General features: G+C 32.0%; 1 protein-coding gene across 1 annotated transcript; it reads left to right on the plus strand.

The window, feature by feature from the left end:
• The first annotated feature begins 2,912 nt into the window (after positions 1-2,912).
• On the plus strand, positions 2,913-5,384 carry LOC139886174 (wax ester synthase/diacylglycerol acyltransferase 4-like). The gene is made up of 7 exons (XM_071869922.1): positions 2,913-3,170; positions 3,312-3,860; positions 4,119-4,185; positions 4,294-4,385; positions 4,473-4,673; positions 4,832-4,969; positions 5,062-5,384. The coding sequence occupies exons 1-7, from the start codon at positions 2,913-2,915 to the stop codon at positions 5,206-5,208; spliced, it is 1,452 nt and encodes a 483-aa protein (XP_071726023.1). The 3' UTR covers positions 5,209-5,384.
• Positions 5,385-27,578: the final 22,194 nt, after the last annotated feature.

A 27,578-nucleotide genomic window follows, 5' to 3' on the forward strand; every position in this document is an offset into this window, starting at 1 on the left:
TAGTTTCCTGCTTTTTTCTGATTTAAGTTAAATGAGTGGCTTTTTGGTCATTTCACTTGGGGATGGATCTGAAGCCATATCAGCTGATTTGGATCCAACTTTGGATCATTTTCATATCCACAAACACTCTCATCTATCTTAGAGAGAGAAAGAGATTTTTAGAGAGAGATTTAGGGTTTTGGAGAAGAAGAAGCTTGGATCCATCAAAAGCTCGAGTGTTAAAGTTGTTCACCTCGTTCCAAGATACGTTTTGGTTGTTGTGGTAAGTTCTAACTCTGAATTTCAATGTTTGATTTGATATTCAAAGTTAGGGTTTGAACTTGAATTGTAGAGAAACCCATTTAAGCTCTTGAAGTGAGTCCATTGATGCTTGTAATCGGGTTTATTGTTGTTGTTGGCGGGTTTTGGGTTGGTTGATGACTTAGCCATGATTAGGGCTTTAATTTGGATGTAATCACTATGATTAGTGATTTTGTTGTTGAAAGAACCCAAAGGGATGTTATTGGAAGCTTGATTTTGAATTGGGTCAAAATTAGGGTTTAGATGTCATCTTAGGCAAGATAGGTGTTTAACACTTATAATTAGGTTTGATTGGAATTATTAGAACCATTATCACTCTAGTTAGTGATTATTGGTGAGTTTGGACTTTGGTTGGGCTTGGAAGTATTTTTGGGTCAAGATTTGCACTAGGTGTCAATATGGGTTAGTTTGTAATCCACCCTAATTGTGATGTTTGTTATGATGATAATGGAATAGGTACGTTTTATTGGCAGAGCAACGGATTTGGCTTGCTTTCATCGAGATTTCAAGGTGAGTGGAATAATTATACATGTATTATATAACTTATTTGCTTGTGCGCGATGTGCACAATAGCCGGGTTTTGATGCACATCGATGCGACGATAGCCGTTTGGACACCTTTGGGAATAGTGACACAATAGCTGGATTTTGTGCACTACATGCGACATAAGGTTTGTGGACCCGATATATTTATTATAATGCTATTATTTGACCATGAGTCACATAGCCGTTTCGTGACTATAGATGTGAGGCATAGTCGTTTTGTCCACATCTAATAATTGTGCACATAGCCGTTTTGTGCACATGGTGTGAGTATTAGCTTATCTATACTCATACGATGATCAAGTGATGCCATAGCCGTTTTGGAACACTTGAGGGTGATGCCATAGCCGTTTTGGAACACCTCGGGGGTTAGCATACCATAGCCGTTTTGGGTGCTAACGGTTGCTATGAATGGATATGCGTTGTCCAAACTACCCAAGAGTTAGTGATATATTTCGTTGTACACTAGCGGATACTATGAATGGATATGCGTTGTTCAAACTACCCAAGAGTTAGTGATATATTTCGTTGTACACTAACGGTTGCTATGAATGGATATGTGTTGTCCAAACCACCCAGGGGTTAGTGATATATTTCGTTGTACACTAACGGTTGTTATGAACAACGATGGGAAATTCAAGTACCATTCCCTTGTACGATTGGTTAACCATGGTTTATAATTGTTGATGTTAGCATTTAATTATTATTTATGATTATTATGCTAATGATGTTGCTAGTTGTTCGGTTTTGATGATACTAGCTGTGCGAATTGATATATGTGGTAATCGCGGTACGATTGACGTTACTAGCTTTTATGCTTTGATAAACGAGAGTATTGCGGTAAGATTAATGATGCTAGTCACTTAGACATTGGCATGTGGGTTTATCTCGTGGTTTGGGTAAGGAAGTGCAAGTAGGTAAATTATATATGTATGTGTGTAACTATTACACTCACTAAGCTTTAGCTTACCCTCTCGTTGTTTACTTTTTTTATAGATTCGCATGGAGGCGGTGGCTCGGGTAAGCATGGGAACTAGTGGACTCGCATAGGTGCTTTAGAAGATGTGCTTTTGGATTTGATTAGGATTGGGTAGCGTATCCCCAATCGCCATGCTCGGTCTTAATTTTGTGTTAAAAACATGTGGTCGAAAATTGTATTTCATACTTAATTCGTAAAACGGGCCGATGTGGGCCCGGTGTCGTAAAACTTGTTTTATTATGAAAACGTGTGAGTTTTACTTATTATAATGTGTTGTGAAAACCGTTTCGTCTAAATGTGTCGGGAAGTGGAAGATCTTTAAGCGAAAAATAGAAAATCCGGACAGAAGCTGTTGGGTTCTGTGCGTGCCGCGCACAAGAAGGGTCGCGTGCCGCGCACCCTTCTGTTTTAAAAAAAAAAAATGTGCTGCGTATTTCGGTTGGATAACGGATTGGGTCGCAAGAGTTTGATAAAAAAAAATTTGAATGACAATAAGCTTTTAATACTCTTTCTATATGTATTGTATGAATGATGTAAAACCAATACATTAATTAACCTTATAAATAAATAATTAATATATTTTTGATAAATAAATAATATTTTTTATAAGTTTTGTTGATACTATATGCTTTTAATACTCATTCTAAACGTAATATATGAATGATATAAAATAAGTACATTAATTAACCTTATAAAGAAATAAATAATTTATGTATTTTTGATAAGTAGTATTGATACAATTTAAAAAGAATATTAAAAATATGTGTCAATGATTAAGTGAATATTTCACCCCTAAATAGTTCTAACATATGAATTTAGTATCATTTCTCATTCAAATATTATAAACAAATATACAATGTTGAATTTGAGACTACTAAACACACCCTGAAACATGAAAATATAAATCGCGACACACTTTCTCGTTTTTATTTTTATTTTATTTTTTTCAATTTAAAGATGACGTCATTTATGTGTGGATGAATCACTACCACATGTTTAGCTTCACAACAGTAATTTAAGTTTATGCTTAACTATTTATAGGGTTGCATATGATCATACTAACATACAACATATTTTTAGCTAAAAAGGTGATGGAGAACATACCAAACTTGCACACACTTAGAAGTATTCGAATTTCCACAAATGAAGAAACATGTAACGGCTTGAAGAAGGGAGACAACAACCACCACGAGCAACCATTGAGTCCTATGGCTCGGTTGTTTCACGAACCTGGTTCTAATGTCTACATCATCGGAATTATGGGTTCAAAAACAAAAATCTGTCCCGATGTTTTCAAAGAAAATTTGGTCCATACCTTTCTTAAAAATCGTCGATTTTCTAGCTTGCAGGTGGATATATTCTGTCTTCATATATATAGCTTGTATAATTCATAAGTTATGTTGTATAAGATGATCTGGCTTTGCAAAAAAAAAAAAAAATAAGATGATATAACAAACTAATATATTACCTCCTATATCAACAAAATGTAGGTAAAGAACAGGGAAAATGGGAGTATGAAATGGATTCCAACACAAGTAAACATAGATGATCATGTTATAATAGCAAAAATTGACGATGACATAAAATCATCTGAAAAATTCATTGAAGATTACATCTTCAACCTTAGCAAATCGCCAATTGAAAATACAAAGCCATTGTGGGATCTTCACATCCTCAATATAAAGACATTAGAAACAGAAGGCACGTGTGTCTTCCGTTTCCATCACTCGCTTGGTGATGGCATGTCTTTAATGAATCTTCTACTCGCTTGTACACGAAAAGTATCAGATCCTCAAGCCCTCCCAACTCTTCCGGGAAATAACAAGTCACACGTCGTCGTTCCTAGCATTTGGTCAAGACTTATTGTTCTTTGGAACTCATTTGTGGCTCTTTTGATGTTTGTGTTTACTGCATTGTTCCTACAAGACACAAAAACACCAATGAAAGGCTCAATTGGTGTTGAACATAGGCCTAGAAGATTTGTTATTAGAAGTGTAAGCCGTGATGACATTAAGTTGGTTAAACAAGCTTTGAACGTCGTAAGTGTATTTTCGATCTTTACTACTAAATCACGAATCAACAACATATATATAACTTTTATACAAAACCTTTACGACTATTAGAATATATAAAGATACTACTATAGGACCGAGCCCATATATACAATTGGAGTGGCTGGTCATTCCCATATATTCAATTGGACTCTGCCTATACTAATATCTTTACATTTACTAATAACAACCTTCGTAAATTTATATACTGTTTTCTTACTTTCAATTGTCTTGTATCTTCTATAGACTATGAACGACGTAGTACTTGGAGTCACACAAGCCGGATTCTATCGGTACCTACATGGGAGATATAGTAAGTATTATGGAGTATACGTTATTATAGAAATTAAATATGAAATCTTTATCATATATGCATGCACCCCTTACTTTTTAGATTGTATTCATGAACCTTGTATCACAGGTGATATGAATAACAAGCTTGTTGGTATGCCTAGTAACATTCGCTTTCGTGCAACCTTTTTCTTCAACCTCCGAGCCACTACGAAGATTAATGTGAGTAGGAGAAATTCTAGCATCTTCATTTTCAGTTTAAAGTTTTGATCCCTAATTCTAATTCAGTATGTATATATGTGTGTGTAGGATTTTACTGATACGGATACAGACGGAACATGGGGAAACAAGATAGGATATGCGTTACTTCCATTCAACATCGGATTCAAAAAAGATCCTTTAGATTACGTAAGAGATGCAACGGCCACCATGAAATGCAAGAAGGCTTCTTTGGAGCCGTTGTTCACTTATTTCCTTGCTAAGATAGTCCTAAAGTTATTTGGCATCAAGGTACATACATGCATCATGATTTATAAATTAACTATATATTGACTTATCATATTTTTGTATAATATGGTTAATGTTTGATATAATTGTGATGCTAAATGTACAAACATAGAAATTTGTTGTTAACTACGTACAAGATTAACGTACGTGTGATAATACAGATTGCAGGGAAACTGAATCACAAAGTCTTTTATAACACGACACTTTGGTTCTCTAATGTGCCGGGACCACAAGAAGAAATAACATTTTTTGGACATAAAGTAGCATACCTTGCTCCTAGTTGTTATGGTCAGCCAAATGTAAGACGTTGACTCTTATTTACTTATCTTGGAAAAAAAAAGACAAATACTAATAATATTTTTTTGAATTAAATTTTACTGTATTTATATAGGCGCTCATGATTCATGTGGTGAGTTACTTGGATAAGGTAACGTTTGTGATATCAGCAGATGATGAAACCATACCAGACCCTCACAAGTTATGTGATGATCTTGAAGAATCACTCCGAGCTATCAAGGCCGCTGCACAAGCTGTATAGAAATCGGTGTTGAACAAATAAGTAATAAGTTATGTTATTTTACGAATGGTGCATCAGATTGGACTCGATCACGAAATTCGTATAGGGATGATACGTCTATACTATATAGTATTGAAATTGTTTTGTGTTTATAACATATTTGAAATAAGCGTTGGCATATCAGATGTGCTTGTAATTCGTATGGTTATACCTAATACTAATGCTAATTGTGCGTGCAAGTGGATTTATGATATTTATGCTCGTGTCAAGTGGCAAAGTCAAAATTCTAAGTTATTGGTGTCACAAAATAATACCAAAATTTAAAAGTTAAAATTCTAAGATTTTTTCATGTTCACGTGACCCAAAAGAGTTAATATATATCAACCACATACTCTGATACCAAAATATATAGTTGTAAATATTTAATTGACAAAGTATTATTAAATACGTCAATAAAAAACAAAGTTACGTACATTTCGCTGATATATTAGAAATTTATTGGCAAATTCCTTTAGTACTTCGAGATATATTAGAGATTTATAGATAAATTTTTTAGCGTACTTTGAATATCAAGACTTAAATTTTATCTAGCTCATAACAACAATAAATCTCATCTATTCTTACACCTAACAATCTCCCCCTTAGATGTGATTTGTTGTTGATCATCTTCGTAATCTTGTACTGTTAGGTGTCTCGGAGATATCTTCAATGTCTTGAACTCTCCCCCTTGGAATAAGCGTAGTTGTTGAGTTAATAGGCATAGTTGTTGTCTTGAAATGGAGAATCTTCTTCTTTCGGAAGATTCTTCATTCTCGGAGAAGAATGATCATAATGCACACCACCTTTTGATTCTGGCTTTGTTTCTCCCCCTGGTGTGCGTTGTTCAAATATGTCTTTATCGAATTCAGAAGAGAGAAGGAAGGAACTAGATTGACAATTTTCTTTAACTCCCCCGTCAATGATGAATCATATTGCTCCCCCTCAATTGGACATGGAGAGTTTGAAGTATTGTTGTGAAGAGTTTGTGTCGGAGATTTGATGCGGAAGTTTGAGTAGTGGGTTTCTCGGTTTGTTTTGTCATTGTTTTTGGTGAACAATTTGTAGGTTTGGTCGATGTGGTTAATTGATCTTGCATTCCATCGAGGTTGGATCTTGGTTTGAAAAGGTTTTGGTTTAGCCTGAATCACGGGTCGTGGCTTAAGGGAAAGTAACTCTTTGAATGAGTACTTGATTGGTTTTGAAGATGTTTTAACAAACGGTGTTTTGTTCGAGTTGATGGATGCTTTTTCTGAACTTGATTGCTTCGGTTTATGAGGAAACCATCCGTATTGATCATGAAATCCGGTGAGTTCTCCATTTTGTCCATAAGTAGGTTCCAAAAACGGTCGATTGGTTTTGGTTTGGTAATTTGAATACACTCGTTGTCCGTGATAAACAACTTTGTGAGATTTAGAACCCATGGGGATCTCTGGTGAAGAAGCCTTTTTCTCGAGTGTAGGAGAAAAACATCTTGGTTCAAAAACCTTTGGCTCGTTGTATTCTGGGATTTGAACTTGTATACCCATCGACACCATTGTTGGTTTTGGAGTTGATGTCGATTTAACATCTAACTCATATTGTAAATCCGAAATTCGCTTGTTGAAGTCTTGAGTTAATTTTCGATTAATAGTATGAGCATGATCAACATCAGTTTGAAGTTGTAGAATGGTCTTAGAATCAAGCTCACGTTCGGACTTGAGATGACCATTTTCCCTTGAAAGATTTTGTTTTTCAGCAATCTGCGAATGAAGATCCTAAATGATGTGGGTGGAAGTCTCAACTTTTTCGTTGTAAGTCTTTGTTTGAAGCTGTAAATCAGTTTGAAGAGTAGCCAATTTTATTTGAAGCTTTTCGTTCTCTGATTTGTTGTATGAAAGAAGTGAATCCAATTCTTTGATTTGAGCTTGCAACTTGTGAATTTCTGCCGAAGATGTCTTTTGAACTCTCAATTCATCTTCTAGTTTACATATTTGCTCTTTCAGTTCTAAATCCTTTGATGCTTTCGTTAAATTAGAAGCTTGTTCTCTCATCAGTTGAAGCTGTGTTTGAAGCTTTTGATGAAGGTTATTTTTTACGAAAATACAATTCGAACGTTTAGCCCTGTTATGGCACGAGCAATTATACTGATAATGAGCAGTTGCATCTGAAGGAGACGGTTCCTCTAGAGTCATTAATAAAGCTATGGACTCAAGAATTGTAGCTTGTGTTGCTTGCTCATAAATGATAAGTGCACACGGTGTCGGAGAATTGTAACAACAAGAACATCGTTTTTCTCGATGGTTGAATCGTTCAACAAAATCTGGTTTTGGAGGTGTAACGAAAGAAATACTCGTCATTTAAGTTGTCGTTATGAGAAACCGAACTTCTGAAAATTTCGTAACAAATTTTGACGAAATTCGTTAATTTTCTTTGCACCGTTAATCCTCTGTTAAAAAAATAAACTGAATAGTTAACTCCGCTAGTCCTTGTAAAAATCAGAAAGTTTGAGGGCTGATTCGTAACTTTTTTAAAAATTTAGGAGGCTAAATGAAGTTTAATTTGGTAAAAGGGGTTCAAGTTAGTTAAGGGAGTTCAAGTTGGTTAAGGGGTTCAATTTGGTTAAAGGGGTTCAAGGATGAGACATGTGGAGCCCACAAAAAACAAAGTTTACAATATTTGTTGCTTATGACCTGCTTCTTGTTCCTCCCTCAGACGTACGAGATAGCAAAAAGCCACACTAAGAATTCGATATTTTACAAATCAAGCGTACAAAATCAAATGTCCACATGTATATACTAAAGTTGAATCGTAGGTGTGACATCTCAAAACGTATGGAGAAGCTGTTCTTCGTTGTTTTCCAGAATCCGGCAAGGGCGGCAACCTACGGCGGAGATGTGGTGGTTGTTGGCGACGATTATGGTATTTAGCTCGAAACTCAACCAAAATGCATCAAATTTTGCAGAATGTAACAATGAGACTCGATTAACACTTCTATAATCTTAGATTTGTCAAACTAACTCCCAAAATTGAGATTGTAATCGATTTTTGGATGAACTTTTCAAAAAAAAAAAAATTCGTAACTCGATCAATATCGAGAGTTAAGCTCTAAAATTTAGCACGAACATTCACTAGATGATTTCAAATGTTTCTGCGTTTCTGGTTTTCTCTAATTCTCTCTCGATTTTCGAATGACCAAAACAGTTGACTTTTGGTCAAACCGAACAAATTTTGATTTTCTGCTTGAATTCAGTTGAATTAATACGAATTGATGAGCTCGGATTGATGTAGACTAGCTACTTACGCTCTGATACCACATGTAGAGTTTAGATTTCGATCAATTCGTGTTCATGTATATGAAATTGATGAACACAGGAAGTATATATCGATATATGTATATACTGTATGTATTTGTAAGAAAGATGATGATGAACACAAGATGAATCTGAAACTGTTTCAATTAATACATTGCGCCAAGATTAGGATACAATAGGTTGAGAGGATTAGGTTAACTAGGTGTAAGTGATGGTGTAATTGTGAGGGAAGAGCTTAGTGTTTAAGCTAGATAAATGCTATTTATACTAGCTCATAACAACAATAAATCTCATCTATTCTTAGACCTAACATTAGATTTGAGACTTTTCAGATCAAAGTTTTGAGTCCAAAAATTTATTTTTTGAAATTAGAACGATTTAGTGGATTTTTTTGGTTAAATACTTGATTGACGAGTGTTTTACTATTGATTTTCAAGAATTTTTGTTCAGAATTCATCATCAGAAAGCTTCTAGTTCCAAATTAAGATTTTGAGTTTGCGCTAAACTGAGTTTGAAGATTCAGTGTATTTGATTATGTTATTGTTATTGAAACTAATCCCATGGTTGGTGGTGGGTGCTAATTGGTGCTTATTGGTGGTGGTGGTGTGGATGGTGGAAGGTGGTGGTGGGTGGTGGTGATAGGTGGAGGTAAGTGGTGGTAGTGGTGGTGGTGGTGGTAGGTGGTGGTTATGGTTGTGGTGGTTATTTGTAGTTGGTGGTGGTGATGGTTGGTAGTAGTGGTTGGTGATGGTGGTTGTTGTTGGTAGTAGTTGTTAGTGGTGGTTGATGGTGATGGTTGGTGGTAGTGGTGGTGGCGGTTGTTGATGGTTGGTGGTGGTGGTTGGTGGTAGTGGTTGGTGATGGTGGTTGTTGGTGGTGGTGGTTGGTGGTGATGGTTGGTAGTAGTGGTGGGTGGTTGTTGGTGGTGGTGTCATGTGGGTGGTGGTAGTAATAAGTGGTGGGCGGTGGTTGTGATGGGCGGTGGTGGCAGATGGTTGTAGGTGGTGGTAGCTGGTTGGTTGGTGGTGGTGGTGGTGGTTGGTGGTGGGTGGTGATGAGTAGTGATAGGTAGTGATGGGTGGTGGTTGGTGGTGGGTGGTGGTAGTGATACTGATGGTGATTGTTGAAGGTGTTGGTGGTTGCTGGTAGTGGTTGGTGGTGGTGGTTGGTGGTGGTGGTGGTAGTTCGTGGTGGTTCGTGGTTGTTAACGGTGCTGGTGGGAGGGTGTTGAGCGGCGGTGGTGGTGGGCGTTGGGCGGCGGTGGTGGCGGGCGGTGGCGGTGGTGGTAAGTAGTTGGTGGTTGGTTGGTTGGTGGTGGTTGGTGATGGTGCTTAGTGGTGGTTAGTGGTGGTTGGTGATGGTGATTAGTGGTGGTATTGGTGGTTGTAGGTGGTGGTGGTGGTGGTGGTGGGTGGGTGGGGGTGGGTAGTGGTTGGTGGTGGTGGTTGTTGGTGGTGGTGAGTGGTAGTGGTGCTAGGTGGTGGTAGTTGGTGGTGGTGGGTGGTGGTGTTTAGTAATTTTGCATGTAAATTAATATATGTAATATGTAATGTGTATTAAAAGGTAAAATGACAAGAATATTCTTATCAAATTATAACAATATAAATCGTGAAAAATAGTAATATGATGGACTAGTATTTCACTTTTAAGATGAGTGGTTAAGATCGTTTCTCCCCGCTTTCCCTCAATTGGATACTTCGTCATTGATTCCGTCTATATATATATATATATATATATATATATATATATATATATATATATATATATATATATATATATATAGTCAATCAAGATGGAAACACTTTTTTGGAGAAAGTGGGGGGAAGTAATTTTTTTTTGAATTTTTTTTCAAACATTAAAATCACATGAAAATATGAACATTTAAAAAAAGATACTTTGTGACGAATGTTATTATTTTGGCGGGAAATTGCTCGAAGAAACAAATGATAACATTCATAATGAGTAATGTTTTAATTAGAGTTTATTTGCATCGTTTTGTTTTCATCTTGTGTAAAGTATTTGGATTTTTAAATATAGCCCGTTTAGAGTTTAGGTTTTACTATGCACATTTTTTATATCTTCAAAAAAGTATATTTATAAAAAAAAAATCCAATTCATTCGATGTATGGTCGCATGTCTTTAAGTGGTGGAATCTTAGAAACCTTTCGAACCTTAGTATTAATGAAATTCTTCGTGGTAAAGCACAGGAACATGGAGATCTTTCAAAATTCAGTTTGTAATGCTCTGGTTGCTTTGAACGAAATTCAAATAGAGTCTTTTGAATGGATCTCATGAAGAATTAACGGTAGAAGTCTAGATTGGCAAGTGTGGCTTATAAATATGATATATATTTTTATTTAGGATAATGGGTTAAGCTGCGAACTCTGCATCTCCGATTGTGTAATATGTCGTGTACTGGTCATATTTGAGCCTGCATAGCATTGTTGGGCTTCTGCTTGTTCTCATTGTAAAGCTTCTTCTTGTTCAGTTTTCTTCATGATATATATATATATATATATATATATATATATATATATATATATATATATATATATATATATATATATATATATATATATATATATATATATATAACACTAGGTTTTAAGTCCGTGCGATGCACGGTTATTTGAAAATTTAATTGAAAGATTAACTGTGAAATGTATACGTAAACGTAAAATGAAAGGAAGAAGGTTTTTCCTGTTCGGACTACCCGTGAGATCGAGTAATCCTACCTCATACTCTAATGTACGCGGCCTAGCAGGTTACTCCCTGGATGTTTCTAACCTATCCCTAGACATCACTAAATATTCGTCCTAGACGGGATTCGTACCGAAGACCTCTTGCAAGGAACTCATGACCCCAACCACCGGGCTATCTAGTGATGGTTACGTACACGTAAAATATAATTATAAAATGTAATCGTAAAATGTAAAACGTATATGTAAACGTATATGTAACATAAACCATAAAACAGAATTATCAACGTAAACCATAAATGCAAAAGCTATACGAAAACGTAAAACATATACGTAAAACGTAAAAACGCAGATATAAAATGTAGGCGAATAAACATAAAAGGCACACGAAAAATGAAAAAAAAAAATGCAAATCTATTTTGTCCCAAATCTATTTCAATCCATGACCCAACATGTCCAACTTGTTTGTCATGTATTGTCATCTTGTTTTATTCGTAAAGGTTTTACATTTAAATACTAACGTTTAATCTCAAAAAGTAGGAGTTTACCTTCGGAATAAAATGTGTTTCAAATATAATTGGATAAAAAACGCATTGTTATTTTAAATAATAATAGTAAAACTTTAGTTGCATATTATACTGTATGTTAACGATTAAAAGTTCTTTTATCTTAATTTATTTTAAATAATACTCGCAATATTAATAATATATTGTTTAATTTGATGCTAGCAAGATACAGATCGGCCCGCGCGATGTGGCGGGATCTTTCGAGCTACATACTCATATTTAATGCAGCGTCATATATTTACAGAATCAAAAATGCGTTGATGCGGGTTTGTTATGTATGAAAAAATAGCACGGAATATTTAGCGTTTTTTAAAAAGCGTCTGTTTCGCGTATAGGAAGTTGCGTTGTGTTCGAAAAATTATTTCTAGTTGAACGGTGATGGCGGAAAAATTTGACTCGCGCCGAGAAAGAAATATAAGGCCCGGTAAAAATTTGGGTGGTGTTAGTTTATGTTTTTTTAATAGATTATTAATGTTACAATTTATAACTCTAAGGAATTGAAAAGTTAATTAAATTAGAGAGGTTAAAATGTTAATTTTGGGAGATGTATTGTCGTTTGGGCATAATCATACGACCAAAACTTAGTTGGTGATTTAGTGTATAAGATTAAAATAATTATTAATTAGTTAATAATAATAATTATTATTACTGGTATAATTTTTGTCATGAAAATGAACATAGAGTTTTCGAAATTAAAGAAAAGTGATCTGGTCAAACGAAAAATCCTAGCTAGCTAGGACACGATGTGATTTAATATATCATGAATAATTTATTTTTAATAACTTAAATATATTCAAAACTTTCTAAATATACCTAACATGTCTTCGAATTATTTAGAATAAAAATAGTAATAGTAATTTAATCCTCTTTGTATATATATATATATATATATATATATATATATATATATATATATATATATATATATATATATATATATATATATATATATACTAGGTTTTTGAGCCCGTGCGTTGCACGGGTGTGTAAAAAATGTAATATAAAAATTATTTAAGAGCCCGTATTGTTACCAAATTTTAAAAATTCTTTTGAGTTTAAGAGCCCGTGGGGTTGACAAATTTTTTTAAAAAAATTTAAGTTTAAGAGCCTGTGGTATTTACGAATTTTAAACGTTCTTTTGAGTTTAAGAGTCCGTGGTGTTAGCAAATTTTATAATATAATATAAACAATTACAATATTTAGAATGTAAATGTTGATTATTTTACTGAACGGATAAAATCTCGCACACGTATCTTAGCACCATTTGTTATAATATACTCCTTAACATTTACGGAATACTATTTATATGTAGCATCAGTTCATAACTCTGTAAAAAGTTCAATTCAAGGGTGTGTTTGACCGAGTAGCTTATTGGAGCTTATGAGAGCTTAAGCTTATTTTTTTTCATAAGCTTAAACTAGTAGCATCGTTTGGCTGACATAATTTCCAGAGCTTATGAAAAAAATAAGCTCTGGAAAAATAAGCTAGTTGAACTAGCTTCTAAAAATAAGCTCCTAGGCTTATAAAGTTAATATTACATATTTGACCCTTATATAATTATTTATCATATATTTTGTTGTCCTTTTTAGTCAATTTACAACAATAAGCTTCAGCTCTAGCTAATTTTCACCAAACACTTATTAAAAAATAACCTCTAACTTCCAGCTTCTAAAATAAGCTCCAGCTACAAGCTCCAGCCATAAGTTCCAGCTTCAGCTATAAGCTCGGCACCCAAAATTTGAATGGTGTCCAATTTGAATTGGTTTTTGTTTCTCTCATATATGTTGAGTAAATTTTAGTCCATGATATCCAAATGTTAAAAATGCCTAATTGGCTTGAATTCACTATGCATGGTAACTCTTTAATCAAAAACCTCTTGCCGTTCATGAGAAGCTTTATGTTAGTACTCCGTAAGTATATATGTTAATATATATATATATATATATATATATATATATATATATATATATATATATATATATATATATATATATATATATATATATATATATATAATAATAATAATAATAATAATAAAATCCCTAAATTTACACATACACAGACCTACAGATCCGAGTTTTACGACGGTGGGATGCGGCGGCTGTGGATGATTCCGGCGGCGGTAGTTTGGTGCCTTCCTGTTTGTTCAGAAATTCAGATCTCATTTGATTTAGAGATCTTTAACAAAAACCCAAAAATAAGTCCAGATGAAGGTTGTACTGTGTATGTATGCATGGTCTATAGGCTTCCATATGTTTTTTTTACGGCGAAAATATTAATATATATATATATATATATATATATATATATATATATATATATATATATATATATATATATATATATATATATATATATATATATATATATACATACTGTAGAGACCCGTCCTAATCCATCTGGACGAAGTCTTCAACATTTGGTCCCATTGCGAGGTACTGACTTAAATATGCCATGAACGACTCCATGTAATATGAGCAATTGTACAGCGGAAGATTTCTTTCATACCTGAGAATAAACATGCTTAAAAGTGTCAACCAAAAGGTTGGTGAGTTCATTAGTTTATCATAATAATTCATTTTCATCATTTTAATAGACCACAAGATTTCAGATATATAATTGTACACGTAACCTGAGTACAAAATAGTACGCATAACCTGCGAATTAAAAATCATTCATATGGTGAACACCTGGTAACCGACATTAACAAATGCATCAAGAATATCCCCAATATACATGTACACTTATCTGTATATAAAATCGAAGTACTAAAGCATCCGTAACCCGGATGGGACGTGTCAAAGTCCATAGATCTATCTTCAGGATTCGCGTCAATTTGGGGGTCTGTTCCCAAATTCTTAGGCTACCAAGCTAAAAGGGTGATATCCAGTATAATAATGCAACCATAGAATGTAGTTTCAAGTACTTGTGTCTATTTCGTAAAACAGTTATAAAAGCAGCGCATGTATTCTCAGTCCCAAAAATATATATAAAAAGGGAGTAATGAAACTCACAATACGATATTTTGTAGCAACAATATGCATACGACGGAACTGAACAATGCAGGGTTGGCCTCGGACAAATTTATATATTATTAGAGATTTAATTGTTATTTTAATTAGGTTTTTCATTAATAACCTTATTAATTATATTTATTAATATTTATTATAAAAGTATTAATATAGTTATGTTATGTGTAGTAAATATAGTTTTATATAACTAATAGTTATTTGATAAAATAATATTGATAATAATAATAAATAAAAGTTGTTTTATTTTACAATAATAATAATAATAGTTATTATGATAATAATATTGATAATATAAAAATAATAATATTAATGTCAAAATAATATAATGAAAGTAATAATAATAATTTTGATAAAAAAATAATTTCTCTAATAATGATAATAATAATAGTAAAAATGATACTTTTAATATAAATGATAGTTTTTAATAAAAATGATACTAATAATAATATTAATTATATTATTAATAATAATTTTAATAATACTAATAAAAACAATAATAATAACAATAATAATAATAATAATAATAATAATAATAATAATAATAATAATAATAATAATAATAATATAAATATAAATAATAATAATAATAATAAATAGATAAATAACTACCTCAAGGAAGTAGCCCTAAAAATAATGCCCAAGTCCGGGTTTGAACCCGCGACGTCCCGATAATATCCTTAACCATTTAACCATCAGTTTCTTTCCGTTTTAACTCACAGAATAAAGTATGTAACCAAAGTATCTATCTGTTTCTTCTTCTTCATTAACTTAATCATTTATGTATCATCTTCTAAACATTATCAACATAACATCATCATTATCAATACCACCACCATAGCTTCATCATATTACTCATCATCATGTATCATTATCTGTATCATCATTTCATCTATATCTTATGATTACAACATCATCATCAAAATCATCATCAATATTTACGATCACCATTCATTCCTAATCACCCTAGTATCTTTTGTATTTCTAGTCTATTACGGTCCAAACAAAAGCCCAACCGAAAATTTATGGCCCAATATTCCTCACAAGCCCAATAGATCTAATGAGTCCACATAGCCTAGTAGCACAACAAATAAATTTGTTACAACCCAAGCTAGGGCTTCACAAGCTCATCTAGTAATTACAGCCCACTTGCAGGTCGTGGTTTTTAAAGGGATTCGATAGCAGCAAAAAGAAAATGGAGGATTCGAAGGTTAAAGGTGTCGGCTAAGAAGAGGAATAAAGAATACGCACTACCAGCTTTAATTCATTATCAATCACTTATTTGTAATCATCATCGTACATCTGTTATAATCTTAATTATAATTATCGTGTCTTCATCATAACAATAATGTCATTAATAATTAAAAGATGGGTGAAATAGTTGTTAGCCGAGTAGGAACCAAAGAAAAGATCGAGGCTTTAGCAAATCGTGGCCCATATGCTCCACAGCTTAAAAGAAACGGGTACATGGGGGTCCATCAATTATATGCATCGACTGTTTTCAAATAAGAGTCTTTGAGTGGAATTTTAGAATCCAAGGTATGGTGTCTAACTTAAATTGGATACTTTATGAACATGATCTCTTTTACAGCTCATCCTCCATTCATGATTACTATATTATATGATCATTACACATAATTATCGTGGCTTCATTTATACCCTCTACGTTTAACAATAATTGAAATTAGTACGTACTGCAACAGCAACAGCAGAATTCGAGCAACATTTGCAGGTTGTTACTCGTTGGATTTCTTTCTTGGGATAGCAGCACAAAACAGGAACGTTATTTGCAGTTCAATTTGGCTTCGATGGGTGGTGGTGGTTCTATGGTGGTTTCGGCTGCAGACAAAAAGAGAGAGAGAGAGTGAGGTGGTTTGACGATGGTTCGAATGAACACGAAGAAGGTGATTGATGGTGGGTTTGTTTCATCGAGCAAGAACACGAAAATGAAATGGGTCTGTTGAAGATGGTGATGGGTGACGGTGGTTGTAGTCGGTGGTAAACAGAAGGTATGTAAATGTATATATCTAGTATGTATGTGTATGTATTTATATATATACAGAGAAAAATGATTTCCTGGTGTGAAGGTGGTTTGTGTTTCTCGTTGTTGATTTTTCAGAAGAGCAGAGTGGTTGGATTCTTTTATAGCAGTGAAGGGTTCGACAGATATATTCGAGCCAGGAAGAATAAACAAAAATATATAAAGTAGAAAGTGAAGTGTAACAGATTCGTACGCTTTAACTGTTATTGACAGCTAACAAATTCGATTGAAATTGTTTTATAGTGTTTAATTGAAGTCGTCCAAGAATCTTAAACATGGGAGGGAAGGACAGTCGACATGTATCAAACGCAGACAGGGTTCTTCAAACAAGAAGAAGAAAACGAGAATAATAAATCAGATTATGACAGGTAACAAATTCGTATATTTTTCTGTTACTGATTTCTATTCAAATTTGTTTTATATCTAATAAATATCTAGCAATATTTGTATCTTACTGAATTATAATATCTCATTTTGATTCTAACAAATTTTGTTCTTATTGATTTTTCTACCCGTGACCAGATTCAGAGACATGAAGAATCATTCAGGAAGGAGGAGATAGAAGTAAAAGAAAAGGAATTGAAAAACTGATCGCGAATGGAAACTGAATTAAAGACAGAAATAAATTTCAGTACGATTTGATTGTGATATTACACAAAATACGAAATTTTTCTGTATATATATATGTATATAATTGTATTTATTTATATATCTATATATGTATTTATATATATAACTGTATTTTTATATATGTATGTAGTTTTATGTATAATTTATATTAATGAATAATACTGATTCATATATTGTATCTGTATATATATGAGTGTATATATATATATATAAATCTATTTTTATATGTCAGTATATACTTTTATTTACATATTAAAATTAATCTCATTAATTAATAAATATAACTATAATAATAATACTCTTAATATTATAATAATAATAATAAAATTTTTTAATAATATAATAGTAATAATAATTAATGATAATGATAAATATAACTATAAAATTTATTACAATAATATTATTAATAATAATAATATTAGTAATAATAATATTAATTATAATAATACTAATATTAATAATAATACTATGACAATTTATATATATCAATATCATATTCATATGCTGTATATTGAAAATAACAATATTAATAATACTGGTTTTAATATTAATATTACTATTGATAATAATATTGATAGTAATGATAATTATATTCAAACTTGTAACTAGATTTAATATATTACAATTTATTACTATTTACCAATTATATAATATATTGAATCTTTAATATTTATTACACACACACACACACATACACACACACACACACACACACACACACACACACACACACACACACATATATATATATATATATATATATATATATATATATATATATATATATATATATATATATATATATATATATATATATATATATATATATATATATATATATATTTCGACATATAATATTACAAATTATAATTTCAATTACCATGTATATATATATACACACTTATCTATTTACAATTTATTTGTTCGTGAATCGTCGAGAGTAATCGAAGGTCAAATGATTTCATGAAAACAGTTCAAAAATTTTGAGACTTAACATTACAGACTTTGCTTATCGTGTCAAAATCTTATAAAGATTAAGTTTAAATTTGGTTGAAAATTTCCGGATCGTCACAGTACCTACCCGTTAAAGAAATTTCGTCCCGAAATTTGATCGAGGTGGTCATGGATAACAATAAGAATGTTTTCATGACGAATATGAGCTGATAAATAGAGTTTTATTACTGTTGAGTAATATGGATAAGATAATTCGATTACTCGAAGAGTACGAGTGAAGCTATCGTAAAAGAGGGAAATGAGAAAATAAAGTTTCGTCATATCTTTTGACGTAGTCACGGTTGATTTTCCGGATTTTAAGGGTTTTTAGAGGAAATCTTTGTAATAAGATTCAGTTCTTCGGTAATTAAGGAAATTAGAATCTTCTTTGGTTAAATGCGATGATCTGTCCTGATTGCTCTGTCTGATATTTCACTATAAATTCACCCTTTTCATTTCCTTGTTTTTAAACTCCCATTTTCTATACTTTCTTTCCTAATTCATATTTCTAAAACATTCGTCAATATGCTCCATCCAGTTCTGATTCTTGATATACTCCTAACTTTCATATCTGTAATTTTTCTTTTTCATCTGCCGCCGGAAGAATCTATTCACTTCTACTACACTCTTGGTTTTTATAGTGTTTTTAATTCTCCCGTGTCTTTATTTTGCTATACGCATCGATATACACGGTTTGTAGTTTCTGGGTTATTATTGGGGTTTATATTTTCCCTTGTATTTTAGAGTCCCTGCTTCTTCTACAATCATTGTCATCTATAGTTAATGCTCTCTCCTATTTGCTGCGATTTATACTCCCATTTCTACTTCAGAGCTTCATTCTTTTGTTTTCTCTTCTTGCCATTAAATACCGCAAGTAATGGTCCAGAATTTGTAGGTGTGGAGTTTCGAATGAACATGACTAATGTTCTAAGAAAGAAATTGTAATAGTACCAAAATTCAAGATAAAAGATAGAATTATCAAGAAATTATGTTCTTGATATGTTTATATATTAGATAGAATGTAAGAGTCGTGTAATATGGCACATGGTGACGTTATGATATGTGAATCATCATATTCCATTAGAAACTCAGCACGACTTACTGTAATATAATCACATTGATCAAGTGTCATTATATTATACTAACTCATGCTTCAGTTCCCAGCACTACTTCAAACATTCATATTTTATACTCAAAGGTTTTAAAATTTAGAAACTAAAATAGTTTCTTTTATGATGTAACACAGATAGCGCGAAGAGGTAAATGATTTCGGATAACAATAGTTATGAAGATATCTTCAGAAACATCGAAGATATTTATAATGAAAGACATGATGATATCTTAGAATGTCTAAGATCAGAGGATGATGAAGAATATTGTCCACAGGGGTTTAGAGTAAGGAGCAAGGTATTCGCTAAGGACTTCAGCAGACACTGAATCATTTGGATTCTTTGAAGGCAGATTTAGTCTTTGTGATTTGTCTACAGCCTCCTTCATACTTTGCTCAATCCATTTTTCAGCACCAATTTTTTTTCGTTTGAGCTTTTCCAATCTACTATTCTTTATTATCAAACTTCTGACCGTAATTGCTATCTACAGTCCTTGTCACTTTATCAGCCTTTTTCAAAACTTCATAGTACTGATTCGTAAGCTGGGGTGTTTTTCAGAAACTTCACATTCGAAGTATATAAGTTTAGGAGATAGACGTTTTATATGTATATATATAACTGTTGAAGTGAAAATGCTGCGAGATTCGAGATTGATGATTCCCGATAGTTAGTATGGCAATTATTGTTACAGGATGCAGATGTGTACATGATAGGGTTTCAATGAATAACTATAATGACTTTTCGGAGAGGCTAAAGTCAAAGGGTAATGAAGTTGCTGCTACATCTGCTGATAATGTGGTGGAATGTAAAAGGTTCTCCGGTAATAAAAGGGTAATCGTATATATCAGGGTTATAATAAGGCTACTCCGGATGAAAAATCGAAGTTCACTTGGTGGAGCTGTGACAGAATTTACTACTTTGAAAAGGAATCGCAAGGTTATTTTTGCTTATAATTGCCAAAGAATCTGACGCGAGTACGTGTTAAACTTTTACTTAGGTTGAGTTTTCCAGATGCATGATTGTGGAGAACATGTGGTTGGATCATCATCCCAATTGTTTTTTAATTGAGGTGTTTTCAAAAATCATAAAGGGTTTGAATGTAAATTTTAATGGATTTTGAATGATACATAAATTGTTTTATGAGTTTAATGAATAGTAGTAATGTTCTAGCACAATTTTGAAGTCAAAGTATGGCTTTGAAAAATGTAGGAATTTAAGAGTGATGATATCGGTTATATCTTGATTTGAATTCTGATCTGTTAAAGTCAGAATATGTAACTGAATCTGAATGAGAATGGTTGTTCTGATTTCTATGTAAGATTGTATATCGTTGTGAAAGTAATGCGTATAGTTGATGATTTGTGAATCGGAATTGAAGAATGTAACATATTAATTGTGAATTTATATATATATCTCGGGTATTACCTACCCGTTAAAAAAAAATTCACAAGTAATATTTCGTACAAATGAATTTTATTACAGTCTTTATGAAAATATATGTATATATATTTTTTTCCAGATGTAATACAGATTTAATGAGTTAATATACTATTAAACTCATTTGATTTATGGTTGGAGCTAGAGTGAGTAATCCCTAAAACTTTAGAAATTACGTAATCTTTGTGGATTATTTCTTCAACGTAAATGAAATTAGGAATCAATACTTCGTTATTTGTCGATGAATGATATTGGTGTTCGTGGAATTCTTGTGAACTTCGCAAGATACGAATGATTTTTTCCAGAATTATTCAAATATATCGAAAATGAAAGTGTACAATCAAACATTTATTTGAATAATACACTTGGTTTATTATGAAATAGAATTCATTGAGTTGAAACAGAGATTGTAGTTAACGATGGTTAAGTAGCTGACGAAGGATGTACGTCATAGCATATTAGTAATATGAGTTAACCGAGTAGTTAAGATTCACACGTAATAGCTTAGTACAAAAAGATTTATTATGTTTTCGAAATTTTTATATATATAAGATATACATATAAATTCTTCAGAGGGAATTAGTTAATACTTCATAACTCGTTGATAAAATGTAATCGTTGTTGATCAGTGATGATGTTCATGGTGACTATGGATCTGGCGGAGCTTGTGATGAGGTAGATGTTGCTGGTGCTGACGATGCTGACGGTACTAACGGTGCTGGTGATGCTTGTGTAAGTCTCGCTTGTAAATCACCCACTATTCTGGTCGGGATTTCTAATCTATCTTCTATCCACTCATCTGATTTATGTTTAAGGGTAGAATAAATAATCTCTAAACTTTAGAAATTATATAATCGCCGTAGAATGTTTCTCCGATGAAGTTATAAATCAATACTTCATCGTTTGTTGTTGTTGGTATTCGTTGGTACCTACAGTGTGTATGATGTTGATGTTCAAGATACAGGTTGTGATGCTGAGGTGTTGAATGCGGAGGTTGTTGTTGGTGGTGGTAATAGTACTGTTGGTGTTGATGATGGTGATACTGTTGATGACGATGTTGCTGCTGTAGATGTAAGTCTATCTTCCAAATTGCGTACTGCTCCTTCCAGAAACTCCATTCTTTCTTCAAACCTAGCACGAAGCTCTCTAACTTCTCCCACTAATCCTACTTGATTAGTAGTCAGGAGTAGAGGCTGAATCTCCAATATAACTCTATGAATGCCTTCTTTGAGGCGGAATATTCGGGAAAAGAGTGTGAAAACGGTATTTCGAATTGGTTGACCGGTGAGTGCGTCAAGTTCTCCGATGTCGGGAGGTAAATTTGGTTCGCGGTAGGGTTCTCCCTCTTCATTTCTCCAGTGAGTGAGTATGTCTCGAACCCATCTCCATCTCATCCAGAAAGAAGTGTAGTCAACCAGTTGGGGAACTTCGGTCACACTACCTTCGGAGTCTTCAGAATCGTTTTCAGAATCATATGAATTCGAATTTGGTACAGGATCCATCTGACACGATCAGCTAAAGGATTTTCGATATGAAATTATTTTTAGATTCGGATGATATTCTAATTACATAGAATACCTATATATAGTTCAAAAGATTCCATAGATTACGGAGAAATTTACGGAATATTCCAGGCAAAGTTTATAGTAACAGATATACTAAGATGTGAATTAGCAGATATGCTAAGATATGAATTTTGTCTATACACTATTCATGCAATCAATGCAGTAAGATGTGTCTAGACTAAGATTGATAAGCATGTAATTTCTGACAAGAAATGATAAGCAAATCTTTTTGACATGCAGCTAAGGTCGAAGTCCAGACTCACTAATGCATCTTAATAACTATCCGTTAGACACACTAATACAAGACCTGATTCACTAAGACCACCGCTCTGATACCACATGTAGAGACCCGTCCTAATCCATCTAGATGAAGTCTTCAACATTTGGTCCCATTGCGAGGTACTGACTTAAATATGCCATGAACGACTCCATGTAATATGAGCAATTGTACAACGAAAGATTTCTTTCATACCTGAGAATAAACATGCTTAAAAGTGTCAACCAAAAGGTTGATGAGTTCATTAGTTTATCATAATAATTCATTTTCATCATTTTAATAGACCACAAGATTTCAGATATATAATTGTACACGTAACCCGAGTACAAAATAGTACGCATAACCTGCGAATTAAAAATCATTCATATGGTGAACACCTGGTAACCGAAATTAACAAATGCATCTAGAATATCCCCAATATACATGTACACTCATCTGTATATAAAATCGAAGTACTAAAGCATCCGTAACCCGGATGGGACGTGTCAAAGTCCATAGATCTATCTTCAGGATTCGCGTCAATTTGGGGGTCTGTTCCCAAATTCTTAGGCTACCAAGCTAAAAAGGTGATATCCAGTATAATAATTCAACTATAGAATGTAGTTTTAAGTACTTGTGTCTATTTCGTAAAACAGTTATAAAAGCAGCGCATGTATTCTCAGTCCCAAAAATATATATAAAAAGGGAGTAATGAAACTCACAATACGATATTTTGTAGTAAAAATATGCATACGACGGAACTGAACAATGCAGGGTTGGCCTCGGATTCATGAACCTATATATATATATATATATATATATATATATATATATATATATATATATATATATATATATATATATATATATATATATATATATATATATATATATATATATATATATATATATATTAACACATAAAATGGTAATCGAACAAATTTATATATTATTAGAGATTTAATTGTTATTTTAATTAGGTTTTTCATTAATAACCTTATTAATTAGATTTATTAATATTTATTATAAAAGTATTAATATAGTTATGTTATGTGTAGTAAATATAGTTTTATATAACTAATAGTTATTTGATAAAATAATATTGATAATAATAATAAATAAAAGTTGTCTTATTTTACAATAATAATAATAGTTATTATGATAATAATATTGATAATATAAAAATAATAATATTAATGTCAAAATAATAATAATGATAGTAATAATAATAATTTTGATAAAAAAATAATTTCTCTAATAATGATAATGATAATAATAATAATAATAGTAAAAATGATACTTTTAATATAAATGATAGTTTTTAATAAAAATGATACTAATAATAATATTAATTATATTATTAATAATAATTTTAATAATACTAATAATAATAATAATAATAACAATAATATAATAATAATAATAATAATAATAATAATAATAATAATAATAATAATAATAATAATAATAATAATAATAATAATAATAAAAAATAGATAAATAACTACCTCAAGGAAGTAGCCCTAAAAATAATGCCCAAGTCCGGGTTTGAACCCGCGACGTCCCGATAATATCCTTAACCATTTAACCATCTGTTTCTTTCCGTTTTAACTCACCGAATAAAGTATGTAACCAACGTATCTATCTGTTTCTTCTTATTCATTAACTTAATCATTTATGTATCATCTTCTAAACATTATCAAAATAACATCATCATTATCAATACCACCACCATAGCTTCATCATATTACTCATCATCATGTATCATTATCCGTATCATCATTTCATCTATATCTTATGATTACAACATCATCATCAAAATCATCATCAATATTTACGATCACCATTCATTCCTAATCACCCTACTATCTTTTGTATTTCTAGTCTATTACGGTCCAAACAAAAGCCCAACAGAAAATTTATGGTCCAATATTCCTCACAAGCCCAATAGATCAAATGAGTCCACATAGCCTAGTAGCACAACAAATAAATTTGTTACAGCCCAAGCTAGGGCTTCACAAGCTCATCTAGTAATTACAGCCAACTTGCAGGTCGTGGTTTTTAAAGGGATTCGATAGCAGCAAAAAGAAAATGGAGGATTCGAAGGTTAAAGGTGTCGGCTAAGAAGAGGAATACAGAATACGCACTACCAGCTTTAATTCATTATCAATCTCTTATTCGTAATCATCATCTTACATCTGTTATCACCTTAATTATAATTATCTTGTCGTCATCATAACAATAATGTCATTAATAATTAAAAGATGGGTGAAATAGTTGTTAGCCGAGTAGGAACCAAAGAAAAGATCGAGGCTTTAGCAAATCATGGCCCATACGCTCCACAGCTTAAAAGAAACGGGTACATGGGGGTCCATCAATTATATGCATCGACTGTTTTCAAATAGGAGTCTTTGGTTGGAATTTTAGAATCCAAGGTATGGTGTCTAATTTAAATTGGATACTTTATGAACGTGATCTCTTTTACAGCTCATCCTCCATTCATGATTACTATATTATATGATCATTACACATAATTATCGTGGCTTCATTTATACCCTCTACGTTTAACAATAATCGAAATTAGTACGTACTGCAACAGCAACAACAGAATTCGAGCAACATTTGCAGGTTGTTACTCGTTGGATTTCTTTGTTGGGTTAGCAGTACAAAACAGTAACGTTATAGCTCAGTAGGAGACGTGATTATAGTGCAAAGGTGGTAGTATGGTGTCCGATGTGACTAGAAAAACAGAAAGAAACCAGAAGTAGAAGGTGGCGGTTTGAAACGAATTAAAATAGAAATATTTGTAGTTGAATTTGGCTTCGATGGGTGGTGGTGGTTCTATGGTGGTTTCGGCTGTAGACAAAAAGAGAGAGAGAGAGTAAGGTGGTTTGACGATGGTTCGAATGAACACGAAGAAGGTGGTTGATGGTGGGTTTGTTTCATCGAGCAAGAACACGAAAATGAAATGGGTCTGTTGAAGATGGTGATGGGCGACGGTGGTTGTAGTCGGTGGTAAACAGAAGGTATGTAAATGTATATATCTAGTATGTATGTGTATATATTTATATATACAGAGAAAAATGATTTCCTGGTGTGAAGTTGGTTTGTGTTTCTCGTTGGTGATTTTTCAGAAGAGCGGAGTGGTTGGATTCTTTTATAGCAGTGAAGGGTTCGACAGATATATTCGAGCCAGGAAGAACAAACAAAAATATATAAAGTAGAAAGTGAAGTGTAACAGATTCGTACGCTTTAACTGTTATTGACAGCTAACAAATTCGACTGAAATTATTTTGTAGTGTTTAATTGAAGTCGTTCAAGAATCTTAAACAGGTGAAGGAAGGACAGTCGACATGTATCAATCACAGACAGGGTTCTTTAAACAAGAAGAAGAAAACAAGAATAATAAATCAGATTATGACAGGTAATAAATTCGTATATTTTTCTGTTACTGATTTCTATTCAAATTTGTTTTATATCTGATAAATATCTAGCAATCTTTGTATCCTACTGAATTATAATATCTCATTTTGATTCTAACAAATTTTGTTCTTATTGATTTTTCTACCCGTGACCAGATTCAGAGACATGAAGAATCATTCAGGAAGGAGAAGATAGAAGTAAAAGAAAAGGAATTGAAAAATTGATCGCTATTGGAAACTGAATTAAAGATAGAAACAAATTTCAGTACGATTTGATTGTGATATTACACAAAATACGAAATTTTTCTATATATATATATATGTATATAATTGTATTTATTTATATAGCTGTATATGTATTTATATATATAACTGTATTTTTATCTATGTATGTAGTTTTATGTGTAATTTATATTAATGAATAATACTGATTCATATATTGTATCTGTATATATCAGTATATATATAAATCTATTTTTATATGTCAGTATATATTTTTATTTACATATTATAATTCATCTCATTAATTAATAAATATAACTATAATAATAATACTCTTAATATTATAATAATAATAAATTTTTTTATTAATATAATAGTAATAATAATTAATGATAATGATAAATATAACTATAAAATTTATTACAATAATATTATTAATAATAATAAAATTAATAATAATAATATTAATTATAATAATAATAATATTAATAATAATACTATGATAATTTATATATATCAATTTCATATTCATATGCTGTATATTGAAAATAACAATATTAATAATACTAGTTTTAATATTAATATTACTATTGATAATAATATTGATAGTAATGATAATTATATTCAAACTTGTAACTAGATTTAATAAAAGGAACACGTGTATTTAGAAACATGCAACACGTCTAAATGAGTATAACACCTCTAATTGATGACCATGTCTAATAAATTTTACCAGGAACACGTCTAATAAGTTGTACCAGAAACACGTCTAATTGATGACACGTCTAATAAGGTGTACATGGAACACGTCTAATTGAAAATATGTCTAATAAGTTTACCAGGAACACATCTAATTGATAGTAATACGTCTAATTATGTAATTATTTAGACGTGTTATTAAATTTTTTAGGCGGGCTTGTTTCCTCTAAATTACTTTAAACTTTTAAATCTCCATCAGAGTTCATTCTTGCCATAATTCTCAACCCCTCTCTTAAATATTCAGACTGTTATCTATTCTAATCTCAGCCAATATCTATTTCATTCTCCCCAGCGATTTCTCAACTGCTAACCCTAACTCCTAAACTAAATTCAC

The sequence above is a fragment of the Rutidosis leptorrhynchoides genome, chromosome 1 (assembly GCF_046630445.1).
Source record: "Rutidosis leptorrhynchoides isolate AG116_Rl617_1_P2 chromosome 1, CSIRO_AGI_Rlap_v1, whole genome shotgun sequence".
Taxonomy (NCBI): Eukaryota; Viridiplantae; Streptophyta; class Magnoliopsida; order Asterales; family Asteraceae; genus Rutidosis; species Rutidosis leptorrhynchoides.